The sequence below is a fragment of the Coenobita brevimanus genome, chromosome 39 (genome assembly GCF_032717465.1).
Source record: "Coenobita brevimanus isolate Jiangsu-jjx chromosome 39, ASM3271746v2, whole genome shotgun sequence".
Lineage (NCBI taxonomy): Eukaryota > Metazoa > Arthropoda > Malacostraca > Decapoda > Coenobitidae > Coenobita > Coenobita brevimanus.
In genome coordinates this window covers 21,495,090-21,507,607 of record NC_136992.1, presented here as the reverse complement: position 1 = coordinate 21,507,607, position 12,518 = coordinate 21,495,090, and the positions used below count along the sequence as shown (strand labels likewise).

Genomic DNA, 12,518 nt, shown 5'->3' with positions numbered 1-12,518 from the left:
CAGGAAAAAAAAAAAAAAAAAAAACACTAGGCGAGAAGATTATGCACGGTCGTTCCTTCTCCTCTCTAATGAAAAAGATACTGATTATAACAGAGAAGTAATTGTACATCAGTGTGGGAACCAACGTCCTGGGCCGAGAATAATGCACGAGTGGTTCGTTGCGTCCTTGAAATAATGTTCATGGCATTTCATCATCTTCATATTCATCACTGTCATGGTAACTACCACCCTGTTCACTTATTCACAATTGACTCATGAAATTATGGGCACCACATCACAAGCATGTAATGCTGAGATAATTATCAAATTCTTAGCCTTCAAACGAGTTAGGGATAAATCTCTATTTCGGCGGGTTTTTAATGACTTGAAATACAGTGAAGTCGATTAGATCCAAGTCGTTATTATTCATGCAAATTGTCACTGAAAACATCAAATATTTTATGTACTTGACTTTGTTTCAAGAGAAAATAATCATGATAGAATTTTAAAAAATTCATAAAATCGTTGATGTCAAAGCCACAGTCACTGTAGGCGTTGGGAAGAGCACCAGTCTTGTTACGACAGACATGATGGCTGAGGCTTCAGTCAGTTCAATGACCGCGAGCAAATTGACAGCGATGTTTTCGCGGATTAGTTATTAAGAACAAAAAAAAAAAAAAAAAAAAAAAACATGCAATTAAAAAGAACAATATGCACTGCATTTTTGCTATAAGCTTTCCCAGTCGGACTTGTATTCGGTGCAACTTATTTGCGAGTTCCAGAAATACGGTTAAACGAAACACAATATTAAGAATCAGGGAGAGACACAGACACGAAAACTGGGCAAGTATATTAACTGACACGGCAGCATCCTGTAGTAATGTGTGATGCTGTTAATGACGGTGATAGTGGCTATGGTGAAGGTGGTGGTAACTGCAGTGTTTCTGATGATGAAAAATGTATTATTATTATCATTATTATTATTATTATTATTATTATTATTATTATTATTATTATTATTATATAATACTGTAATAATAATTATTAGATGGTGGTAACTGCAGTGATTCTGATGATGAAAAATGTATTATTATTATCATTATTATTATTATTATTATTATTATTATTATTATATATTGTAATAATAATAATTATTATTATTAATATCATTATTATTATTATTATAACTATTATTAATATCAGTAGCAGCAGCAGAAGCAGCAGCAGTAGTAATAGTAATAGTAGTAGTCGTAGTCGTCGTCGTCGTCGTCGTCGTAGTAGTAGTAGTGGTAGTAGTAGTAGTAGTAGTAGCAGTAATAATAGTAGTAGTAGTGGTAGTAGCAGCAGCAGCAGCAGCAGCAGCAGTAGTGGTAGTTGTAGTAGTAGTAGTAGCAATAGCTCGAAAATCTGACAAGAAACAAATGTGACTTCACTGAGGATTAATTTGACACAATAATGTTTGGAGAGAGAGAGAGAGAGAGAGAGAGAGAGAGAGAGAGAGAGAGAGAGAAGGGGGGTATAAGGGAAGGAGGCATGGGAGAAAGATCACCGGAAAGTCCAATGTTGATATTTACATTTCCGTGATGACGTAACAACACCCAGGTGTCAGGTGTCGGGTGTCGGGTGCAATGTGTCACGTGTAACGTGTAATGTTTGAGGTGTATAGCGTAAGGTGGAAGGCAGAATGTGTAATATGCCAGGTAATGGTGTAATACGCGAAAAATCAGATTAACTTTAAATGAAGTATGCAAACTGTAGGTGTAATGTATTAGGTATAATAGGTAATGTGTTAAGTGTAATGCGTCAGGAGTGCTGTGTGGTGAGAGTTATGTGGTGAGGTAGGTGTGTGGTGAGGCTAGTGTGTGTTAAGTGCGTGGTGAAGCACGTGTGTGGTGAGGCATGTGAATGATGAGGCAGGTGTATGATGAGGCAAGTGTGTTTTGAGGCAAGTGAGTGTTATGTAGGTGTATGGTAAGGCAGGTGTGTGGTGAGGCAAGTGTGTGTTGAGGCAGTGTGTGGTGAGGCAGGTGTATGGTCAGGGAGGTGTGTGATGAAACAAGTGTGTGGTGAGGCAAGTATGTGGTGAGGCTGGTGTGTGGTGAGGAAAGTTTGTGGTGAGACAGGTGTATGGTCAAGGAGGTGTGTGATGAAACACGTGTGTTGTGAGGCAAGCGTGTGGTGAGGCGGGTGTCTCGTAAGACAGTTGTGTGGTGATGCAGGTTTGTTCTTGCTTGTTGACCAATAGGAAGTTAGCCTAGAAGATGAATAATTATCTTCTGTATTTCCTCTCTCTCTCTCTCTCTCTCTCTCTCTCTCTCTCTCTGAGGTGAATGACCACATACCTAGGAAGTTGTAGAGTGGAGGGGGGGGGGCGATGTGACACAGCAAAGGAAGGAAATTGTTGAAAATAAAAGGGAAAGGAATGAAAAAGCAAATAGTCAAAGAGAAGAAGGAGAGAAGGATTCAAAAGCGGTGATGAGAAGGAAAGGAGTAAGGCAGGCAGGTAGGTAGGTAAGGAAGGAGGCTGGGGGGAGGTAGTGAGGGAGGAAGGGAGGAAGGGATGGAAAGGAGGCATGTACTGTACGCCGGAAGGGATGGAGGCGGGAGGGAGGGACGGAGACACGTAGGGATGGAAAGAAGGAGAAAGGCGCCAAGCTGTCTGCGGAGAGAGAGAGAGAGAGAGAGAGAGAGAGAACTGAGCCATGGCAGATTGCTGAACTGATTAAACTGACGGTGATATAATGTTAGGTAAGACACTGATTTCTTCATTTGTAATGATGGATTTTTCATTTCATTCTTGCTGTCTCCAGATTATATATATATATATATATATATATATATATATATATATATATATATATATATATATATATATATATACACGTATGAATATATTTATTGTCAGGCTCAACAGAAACTTTTCAGACTGGCGTGGTTAACGAGTATATTAGTTATTTCATCACTGCACGGGACGGCCCTGCAGGGGCACTTGCTTGTTTGCGGTTGATGGATCTGCTCGGCCAGACAATAACAACAACAAACACAACTACTGCTGCTACCACTACTACTCCTACTACTACTACTACTAATGATAATAATAATCTAAGTTAACCTTGTCAGTGTCGCGTATTTTTTCGTATTTTATTTAAGCTTCCAAGAAACAATTTTATTTAGGTGAAAGCGAATGGGACGGAGCTCAAAATGTTACTAATCTTACGGTACGTGCTGTTAACCTTCTCATGGCCAGGAGAACTCTTGCATTTGCTATTCCATCTATAATCCTATTTTATTGAACTGAGAATCACTGGATTTTAAACATGGTCAAGTAAACAAATCACGACAGTCAAGCCAACAACACCAAGTATAAGCAACACAAACAATAACAAAACACTACAACATAACTAAAGATCAACGACAAAGTAAGAAATTTAAGCAAACAGCAAAACAAGCTTAAACAAACAAAACTAAACTAACACAACAGTAACAATGAACGTAAATAAAGCAACAACAACAGCGGCAATTTTTTTCCCATCCCCCCTATTTTTTTTTTTTTTTCTTCGCAATCAGCCAATCCATTTTTTGTTAGGTGATTAGAGGCTTGGGTAATGAGGGGAAATAGCTAGAGAGAGAGAGAGAGAGAGAGGAGGGGTGAAGAGGTTAAGGGGATCAGGCTAATGGAAGATTACTTTACATATCTGATTACTTTTCGATGGCATGGTGATAACGCTAATTGTTTTTGTTTTGTTTTTCGTATTTTTCCTCGCATCGGTCTATTTCACTCATATCTGGACATATCGCTTACACGGAAATGGCTGGAAACTGTCCGTGTTTACCATTCTGTCCAAGGACCCCTTTACCTACTCTATTCTTGCCATCCCCAGGCAATTATAAACAGTTTAGAGTAGACCTCCCGTAGTTAGGGGGTTAATTTGGAGAGCCTGATGTCATTAACGAGGTCATTACAGAGAGAGAGAGAGAGAGAGAGAGAGAGAGAGAGAGAGAGAGGAGGGATGGAGAGGGTAAATCGAACCAGACATTGTTATATTGAGTAGTTACACGAATATAAAGCCTACACAGACCTCAATAATCCAGTATTACGTTTATCCGTTCAGTCCCAGTGCGTCTGTTATAATTCACTATCATTCTCTCCAGACGATTCTCCTCACTGAATTAGATTTTAGAATTGTAAAGTCCTCTATTTTCTCATGAACGTTTTTGTTTCTAGCGGCTCTCGTAAACTTAATAAAACAATCTGGTAAAAAAAAAAAAAAAAAGTCCTTGGTCTTTTGTGGTTAGAACAGTGAGGTTCCTATGACACCCTCGGCTGAGGCAGAATACAGCGGTAGATGGAGCAGAGTACCAGAGTTGTCCACGCAAGGGTTACTATTGTCACAGGTGCACAGGAAGTCAGTGAAATGCAACTTACTAGCAGGACTTGAAAGTCTGAAGTTATTATTTGATGGGAAAGATAAAAAGTTCTGTTGAGGATGCTGGATGGTGGTTTTTTTTTTTTCTTTTATATTTGACTCCTTCCCTGTAATGACGTATTTTTTCAGTTTTTCTTCCTTCTTACGGACGATTTTAATCAAATATGAAAGGCATCTTGCAGTGAAGAGCTTTAACAGTATTATATTTAAGCCTTCCAGTTCAAACAGCTCTTCGCACGCTGAATTAAACCGCAATGAGACTGCAAGAATATACTTGATAACAAGTGCTCGTGGGCCCTTCGGGCCCCTCGCACTTGCTCTTGCGGAGGACTCTCGCGTTTATGTGCTGTTCTAGTGTAACGTTGTCACTTGGATTTTTTGCAGCTAACCAATTGATCGTGTTATTTGCAGCTTCGGGAATGGAGCCCAAGTTGTCCGAACTCAAGTCCCAAATACTTTAGTTGTACTTGTGGGCAAAAAATTCTACGGAGATCCTATGCCGGGCGCCAGGAGCGGCGTTTTTTCAGTCAAAATGTGATCGCTCATTAAATATAGTAAAAGTTTTTCAATCGTGATGTGACCAAGTTTTTCACATCAGCGAATTTTTTGCGATATCTGTGCCAATTTTGGTGCGGTTTGAATGTGTAGTTTCGGCTGCCCAAAATACACACACACAGACACACGGCTACTGCTATAGTATATTATATTAGAAAATCCTCATGTACTGCTAACATAAAATTTAACCCATTCACTACGATGACAGATAAGCTTAGCAAATTTTTGCTATCTCTACACGCTCTTATTAAACTTCGAAATGATGTCCTGGTCAAAAAGTCTCTTGAAAGGTGAATACAACTGCATGAAGATAATGAGATTAAAGTAAATATACACTATGTAATCGTAGTGGAGAGGTTTACTTAACTGTTGTTGTTTTCAAACCCCAGTCTATCCCCAACCGAGAAGAGCCTTCGTCCACAGGTAAGCATTTGTTTTTTTCGGACCATCCTACAGGCAAAGTAGAGTGAATACACAGTGTGGGGAACTGGCGTCTGCTAGTAGTAAACATCGCCTCACCATTGTCGAACCAGGGTCCTTCCCACGGCGAGGTACTGGGAACTGTGAGGGGTTTGGCTCCTAGGTGGACGCCGCAGCTACTCACCCAAGGTGCACACACTGCACAGAACCATAAGGTGTAGTTTCCACGTCAGCGCAAAATACTTACGTATGTTGTTATAACTGCATATATTTAACCCCTTCACAGCGATAACATCATTTTATTTTTCCAGGTGGGCAGAGAGGTTGTCTGCTGATCCAGTGGATGCGAGTTTGAATATCGACTGGGGTAGGGAACAGTTTCTGGATTTGCATTTCTTTAAAGTAGACTTTCCTGATCTATCATAAGACCCACCGACATACTGTAAAAACATCGCTAAGCCAATACACCAGTCATGTATGAGACACCATGCATGTATTCAATACGGTCGGTGGGTGTTAGCGCCGAAGTGGTGACAAGTGATGGTGTATGATATGTAGGTAGACTGCTGGGCCTAGGGGGCAGGCTGTTAAGCCTATGCTCAGAATCGAACGCATAGTAATAATTATGTTCAGGTTAGTAGAGATCTTTTACAAGATGGTTTAGACTAACATTTATTAGCCGTTTTAGTGGCATATTTTTTCCTAAGCTCAGCACGAGTGTTAGAACTCGAAGGGTGAGGTTTAGCCTTCACTAACTACAGAGTAGGACTGGAAGACTGGACGTTTATACTCAACTAAAAAAAAAAAAATCTGTAACAAGGGAAAAAGGAATCCTCTGACTACAGGTAAACGCGGGGGAGAGTGGTGACTGCTGTGTGGTGACTGCTGTGTGGTGATTGCTGTGTGGTGACTGTGCTGTGTGATGACTGGTGTGTGGTGACTGTGCTATGATGACTGGTGTGTGGTGACTGCTGTGTGGTGACTGCTGTGTGGTGATTGCTGTGTGGTGACTGTGATGTGTGATGACTGGTGTGTGGTGACTGTGCTATGATGACTGGTGTGTGGTGACTGCTGTGTGATGACGGGTGTGTGGTGACTGCTGTGTGATGACTGGTGTGTGGTGACTGCTGTGTGATGACTGGTGTGTGGTGACTTGTGTGGTGACTGTGATGTATGATGACTGGTGTGTGGTGACTGTGCTGTGATGACTGGTGTGTGGTGACTGCTGTGTGATGACTGGTGTGTGGTGACTGCTGTGTGATGACTGGTGTGTAGTGACTTGTGTGGTGACTGTGATGTGTGATGACAGATGTGTGGTGATTGCTGTGTGGTGACTGATGTGTGATGCCTGATGTGTGGTGACAGTGCTGTGTGATGACTGGTGTGTGGTGACTGCTGTGTGATGACTGGTGTGTGGTGACTGCTGGATGATGGCGTGTGTGGCGACTGCTGTGTGATGGCGTGTGTGGCGACTGCTGTGTGATGACTGGTGTGTGGTGACTGCTGGATGATGGCGTGTGTGGCGACTGCTGTGTGATGGCGTGTGTGTTGACTGATGACTGGTGTGTGGTAAATGTTGTGTGATGACTGGTATGTGATGAATGCTGTGTGATGACGTGTGGTGAATGCTGCGTGATGACTGGTATGTGGTGAGTGCTACGTGATGACGTGTGGTGCTGCTGTGTGATGACTGGTGTGTGGTGACTGCTGTGTGATGACGTGTGAGGTGATTGTGCTGTGTGATGACTGGTTTGTGGTTACTGTGTGATGACTGGTTTGTGGTTACTGTGTGATGATGGCTGTGCGATGACTAGTATGAGGTATCTGTATGTGTGGTGACTGATGTGTTTGGTGTGGGATGCTTGTATTGTGTATTAATTGTGGTGTTTGGTGACTGATGACTGTGGTAGTGTTGACTGGTGTGTGGTAAATGTAGTGTGTGCTGACTGATGTGTGGTGATTGATGACTGGTGAGTGGTGACGTGTAATGTGTTATGACTGGTGTGTGGTGACGTGTGGTGAGTGATAACTGTGGCGTGGGTGGCTATGGTGTGTAATAACTAGTGCCTGGGGACTGCGTGGTAAATGTGATGACAGGTGTGTGGTGACTGTAGTGTGCTGTGGCTGAGTGCGGTGACTGAAGCCAGAGGCCCCAACGGGTGAATTGTGTGGGTGGCATTTCCTGAGAGAGAGAGAGAGAGAGAGAGAGAGAGAGAGAGAGAGAGAGAGGAATTATTGAATATAAAAAAGTTAAACAATAAACAATTTAAAGAAAAACAGAAAGACAGGAATGAGCGATGGAGAGAGAAATATAGTATGTGGAAGAGAATAAAATGCCACGGAAATGAAATGATGACACCTGTTCCCATAAAATATTCTGATGACACGGCAGGTCCTTATGTTGGGGAAGTGCCGGCAGGGAATAATGACCGTATGACTGAAAGAAAACGAAATACAACTTGGAGAAATGAGGGCAAACTGAGGAATATGAATCTGTTAATATATTTATGCACCCGTATTGTTAGTCACTGTTATATAGCTTAGAAGTTCCAGTATTGGGTGGGTTAATGAAGGCTATATCAAATTCAGTGTCGAAATTAGCAAACAATAATAAAATACATCTTGTCAGTGAAGAAATTTTACACTTACCAATCAACTGAAAGAATAATGGATTTAACAAGAGAGAAAAAAAGTAATTTGATGAAGAAAATGAAACGCAAAAATGTGTGAATCAAGATGGGCAACAAATATCGTGATGGATATAAAACCAAAGACTAAGCGGAGGAAGAAAACGCACAGAAAACCTCCAGACGAAAAGGAAAATGATGTTTACCAAATGAGGCAAAATGGAGCGCAGAAACATGTTATTGAAACAGAAAGCAAAGGGTACGAGGAGAGAGAGAGAGAGAGAGAGAGAGAGAGAGAGAGAGAGAGAGAGAGAGACAGAATTAAATTTTAGGGCTATCAAAAGTAAAAGATGATTATGAAAAAAAAGACAAAGCCAGTGAAGATATGAAGGAAATAAAGAGTTCGAAGGCCACTTACTGAGTACTAAAGTGAAGGAGAAATATGAACGCTCGCGCGAGCTTTTGTGTGTGTGTGTGTGTGTGTGTGTGTGTGTGTGTGTGTGTGTGTGAAACAGACGGACAAACAGGCAGAGAGGAGAAAAAGGCTGAGCGAATAATTTAAAATGCAAGAGTCAAATAAGACAGCTTCCAAACTTGCCACAACAGGTGCTTTTCCTCGATGAAGAAAATTGCCTGAAGGTACCAAGAATATACTAAAACTTTGACGTTCGTCGGCGTATGCTAAAGGACGTGGTGAGGAATGGAATGGATTGGAGGAACTGAGATGTTTTTTGGACGGTGAGGATAGAGCTGGAAAGAACTGGGATTATGGTTTGAGTCCAGCGATGCTTGATTTCGAAATATCCTCTGTGAGGAAAATGAATTGCAAGTGGCGTGGGAGGGGACAAAGGAGTATACCGTGTGAAAATGAAAGCGGTAGGATTAAAGGAATGAGCGTATCATCCTCATTAGCAGCAGCAACCTGAATCAGTCTTTTGTGCCAACTGCAGTATAAATGCCTTTTCTTTTTTTATTATCATTATTTTTTTACCGGCAGTATTGGCTGTTAGCCTGTTCCATCAAGCCCCAGCCAATCTCAGATTATCATCACATCTTGTTCTTTTCTTGACTGATTCTCTCACCCCATTTCTGGGATGCCACTGTTATTTAGGCTGTCCATCTGTTATCCGTTCTACGAATGGCACGGCCTGCCCACATCCATTTTTTACTTTTTAGCTTTCGCGATTTTTATTTCTGCTTTCATCTGCTCTCTTATCCAGGAAGCTCTCTTTTTAATTTTTCACATGACTCCTACTCCAGGAGTTTGGGTGCAGTGAAGCTTTATTTCGGAGTTTTCTAAACTAAGAACAAGATAAACTCTCCTTGTTCTTATATGCCACTAGGATTCAACAAGTTAAACTAGACCACCAGAAGTTAGCTTTTAGGGTATCTACCAACCCAATCCCTTCAGTGCGATTACCTCTTTGTGTACTTCATTTTTGCTTCCTCTATACAAATTTCTGCAGCTCAGAGAAGAGTTCTATTCTCTTTTCACCTTAACTTGGCATAAAATTGTCATTTCATCATCTTAAATGCTGTGCTTTAACAATAGCTTAACACTGGAATACCGTGCTTGTTACGAGGAAGTGTTATGGATAAAATGGAGAGCCGTTGCATTGTCTTTCTGCACCTGAACTATGGGAAATAGAGTAAACTGCAAAAGTACGGAAGTATTCCACTAGTTAAAATGAAGAACTACTGTAATGAAGGTGGCACACACACACACACACACACACACACACACACACACACACACATGTGAAAATATAGGACAAATATGCCATTTCCAGTGGAGTTCAATTTGGTAGGAATGGTTTGTTGTTGTCATCGTTGATTAACTCGCATTCAGTTGAGTCTCAGTTACACAGATGCTGATATAAAGTATTTTTAATATATATTAGTGCCTGCCCGCAAAAATTTGCGGGACTAACTAATAGCCTTTCCATTACAAAATGTTTCCAAATATCATTATCTTTATTTCCATACAGTTACTGAGCCCACAATGAGCAATTCAAACCATAGTGTCGAAAATATTATTTTCTCATATTTTCGTGTGTCAAGGTTTTCGACAATTTCGCTCCGTTGCGTCGCGCGAGATCGCCTTTTTTCTCTGAAATTCCCTGTACTTACCAGGAAGTTTTAGAAATGCCAGACAATTAGGTCGGTGTCTACTACCGCTCTCGTGAAAGAAACGAACGAGCAAACGCACAGATGCATGCATATATATATATATATATATATATATATATATATATATATATATATATATATATATATATATATATATATATATATATGGAGCCGCGAATTGGGAGGCCCTCAGGCAGTACTTCTTTGATTTTCCCTGGAATGAGTATTGCTTCCATGGCTGGGAGCCATCTGAGTGTGCCTTGCGCATTACGGAAGTTATTCTCTCGGGCATGGAAGCATACATTCCTTTCTCATATCCTTTGACTAACGCAAGAAAGCCTTAGTTTAATCACGGTTGTTCTAATGCTGTCTGCAACAAGGAAAGCGCCTACAAAAGGTACCGGAGCCAACCCACCCGTGAATCACATCACCTTTACGTTTCTGCCCGGAATCGTGCTAAGTCTGTTCTTCGCTCTGCTAAAAATAATTTCATCCGTACTAAATGCTTTCAACTCTCCAACTCGAATTCTTCCCGCTCCTTCTGGCACCTTGCCAAAAACCTTTCTAACAACTTTACCTCATCATCCTTCCCTCTTCTTTTCTACTCTGATGGTTCTGTAGCTATTTCTTCTACTGATAAAGCAGATCTCTTCGTACAGACTTTCTCCTCCAATTCCACCTTAGACGATTCCGGTGCTGTTTCTCCATCACTTCCCGCCTCTGACTTCCTCATGGCTGACATTAAAATTTCTTCAGCTGATGTATTTTCTGCCATCACTGGCTTCAATACTAACAAGGCATATGCGCCTGATGGAGTCCCTCCTGTTGTTCTCAAGAACTGTGCTTCTGTGCTTACACCCTGCCTAGGCAAACTCTTTCGCCTTTCTCTGTCAACTTGTACCTTTCCTTCTTGCTGGAAGTTTGCCCTCATTCAGCCAGTCCCAAAGAAGGGTAACCACTCCCAACCCTCCAACTATCGTCCAATTGCTTTAACGTCCTGTATTTCAAAAGTTTTCGAGTCAATTCTCAATAGAAAAATTTTAAGGCATCTTTCCTATCACAACCTTCTTTCTGATCGTCAGTATGGGTTCCGTCAGGGATGCTCCACTGGCGATCCTCTCACCTACCTTTCAGACTCCTGGTCATCCTCCTTTCAGGACTTTGGCGAAAGCTTTGCCATTGCATTTGACATCTCAAAGGCTTTTGATCGCGTCTGGCATAAACCTTTAATTTCCAAACTGCCCTCTTACGGTTTCTATCCTTCTATCTGTGCCTTCATCGCTAGCTTCCTTTCTGGTCGTTCTATAGCCGCTGTTGTAGACGGCCATCGTTCTTCTCCTAGATCTATCAACAGTGGTGTTCCTCAGGGCTCTGTCCTATCACCAACTCTCTTCCTTTTATTCATCAATGACCTTCTAAACTGTACATCTAACCCTATCCACTCATACGCTGATGACTCCACCCTTCACCTTTCCATTCGGTTCTCGCAACACCCATCTCAGCAGTTACTTAAACAAACAAGGGATGAGGCTATGGCACACGTAATGTCTGACTTGGCTCGTATCTCTGACTGGGGTAAAAATAATCTTGTTGTTTTTAATGCATCTAGGACTCAGTTCTTACACCTATCAACTCGTTAAAATCTTCCACAGGTATACCCACTAATGTTTAATAATATTCAGCTTAATCCTGCATCATCCTTGAACATGCTTGGGGTTTCATTTACTCGGGACTTATCTTGGAAAGATCATATTACATCTCTCGTAAAATCTGCTTCCAAGAGATTGAGTGTGCTAAGCCGACTCTGTTCTTTCTTTACCCCTGCATAATTGTTGACTCTATACAGGGGTTTTATCCGCCCCTGTGTGGAGTACAACTCTCATGTGTGGAGAGGCTCCCCACATACAGCTCTTCTCAATAGGGTGGAGTCAAAGGCTTTTCATCTCATTAACTCTCCTCCTCTTACTGACTCCTTTCAACCTCTGTTTCTTCGCCACACTGTTGCATCTTTATCTTTTTTCTATCGCTACTTTAATGGTCACTGCTCCTCTGAACTGGCTGCATGCATTCCTCCACCTCTATGACGGGCGTATAGCACCGTCTAGCAGCAAACTCTCATCCCTTTTCTGTCCAGCTCTCTAATGCAAGAGTTAACCGTTACTCCCAGTCTTTCATTTATGCAACAGGTCAACGCTGGAATTGTCTCCCTCTGTCTATTTCCTGTTGCCTATGATCTCCAGTCTTTCAAACGCAGTGTGTCCAGGCATCTCGAAATGAATGGATCTTGAATTTGGCTCTATCTCGCATTTTGTTTTTCTCCTGGAGGGAACTCTTATTGCGGGCTCATGGCCTTTGGTTCCTTCTTTTTTGCATAAAATAT

General features: G+C 41.6%; 1 protein-coding gene across 1 annotated transcript in view; it reads right to left on the bottom strand.

The window, feature by feature from the left end:
- The window catches only part of LOC145396751 (heart- and neural crest derivatives-expressed protein 2-like), a 98,947-nt gene that overhangs the window by 1,717 nt on the left and 84,712 nt on the right, over positions 1 to 12,518 (bottom strand). The window contains exon 3 of the mRNA XM_080270035.1: positions 5,921 to 5,965. Coding sequence (XP_080126161.1) covers positions 5,921 to 5,965 — 45 coding nt within the window. The remainder of the gene's footprint in view (positions 1 to 5,920; positions 5,966 to 12,518) is intronic.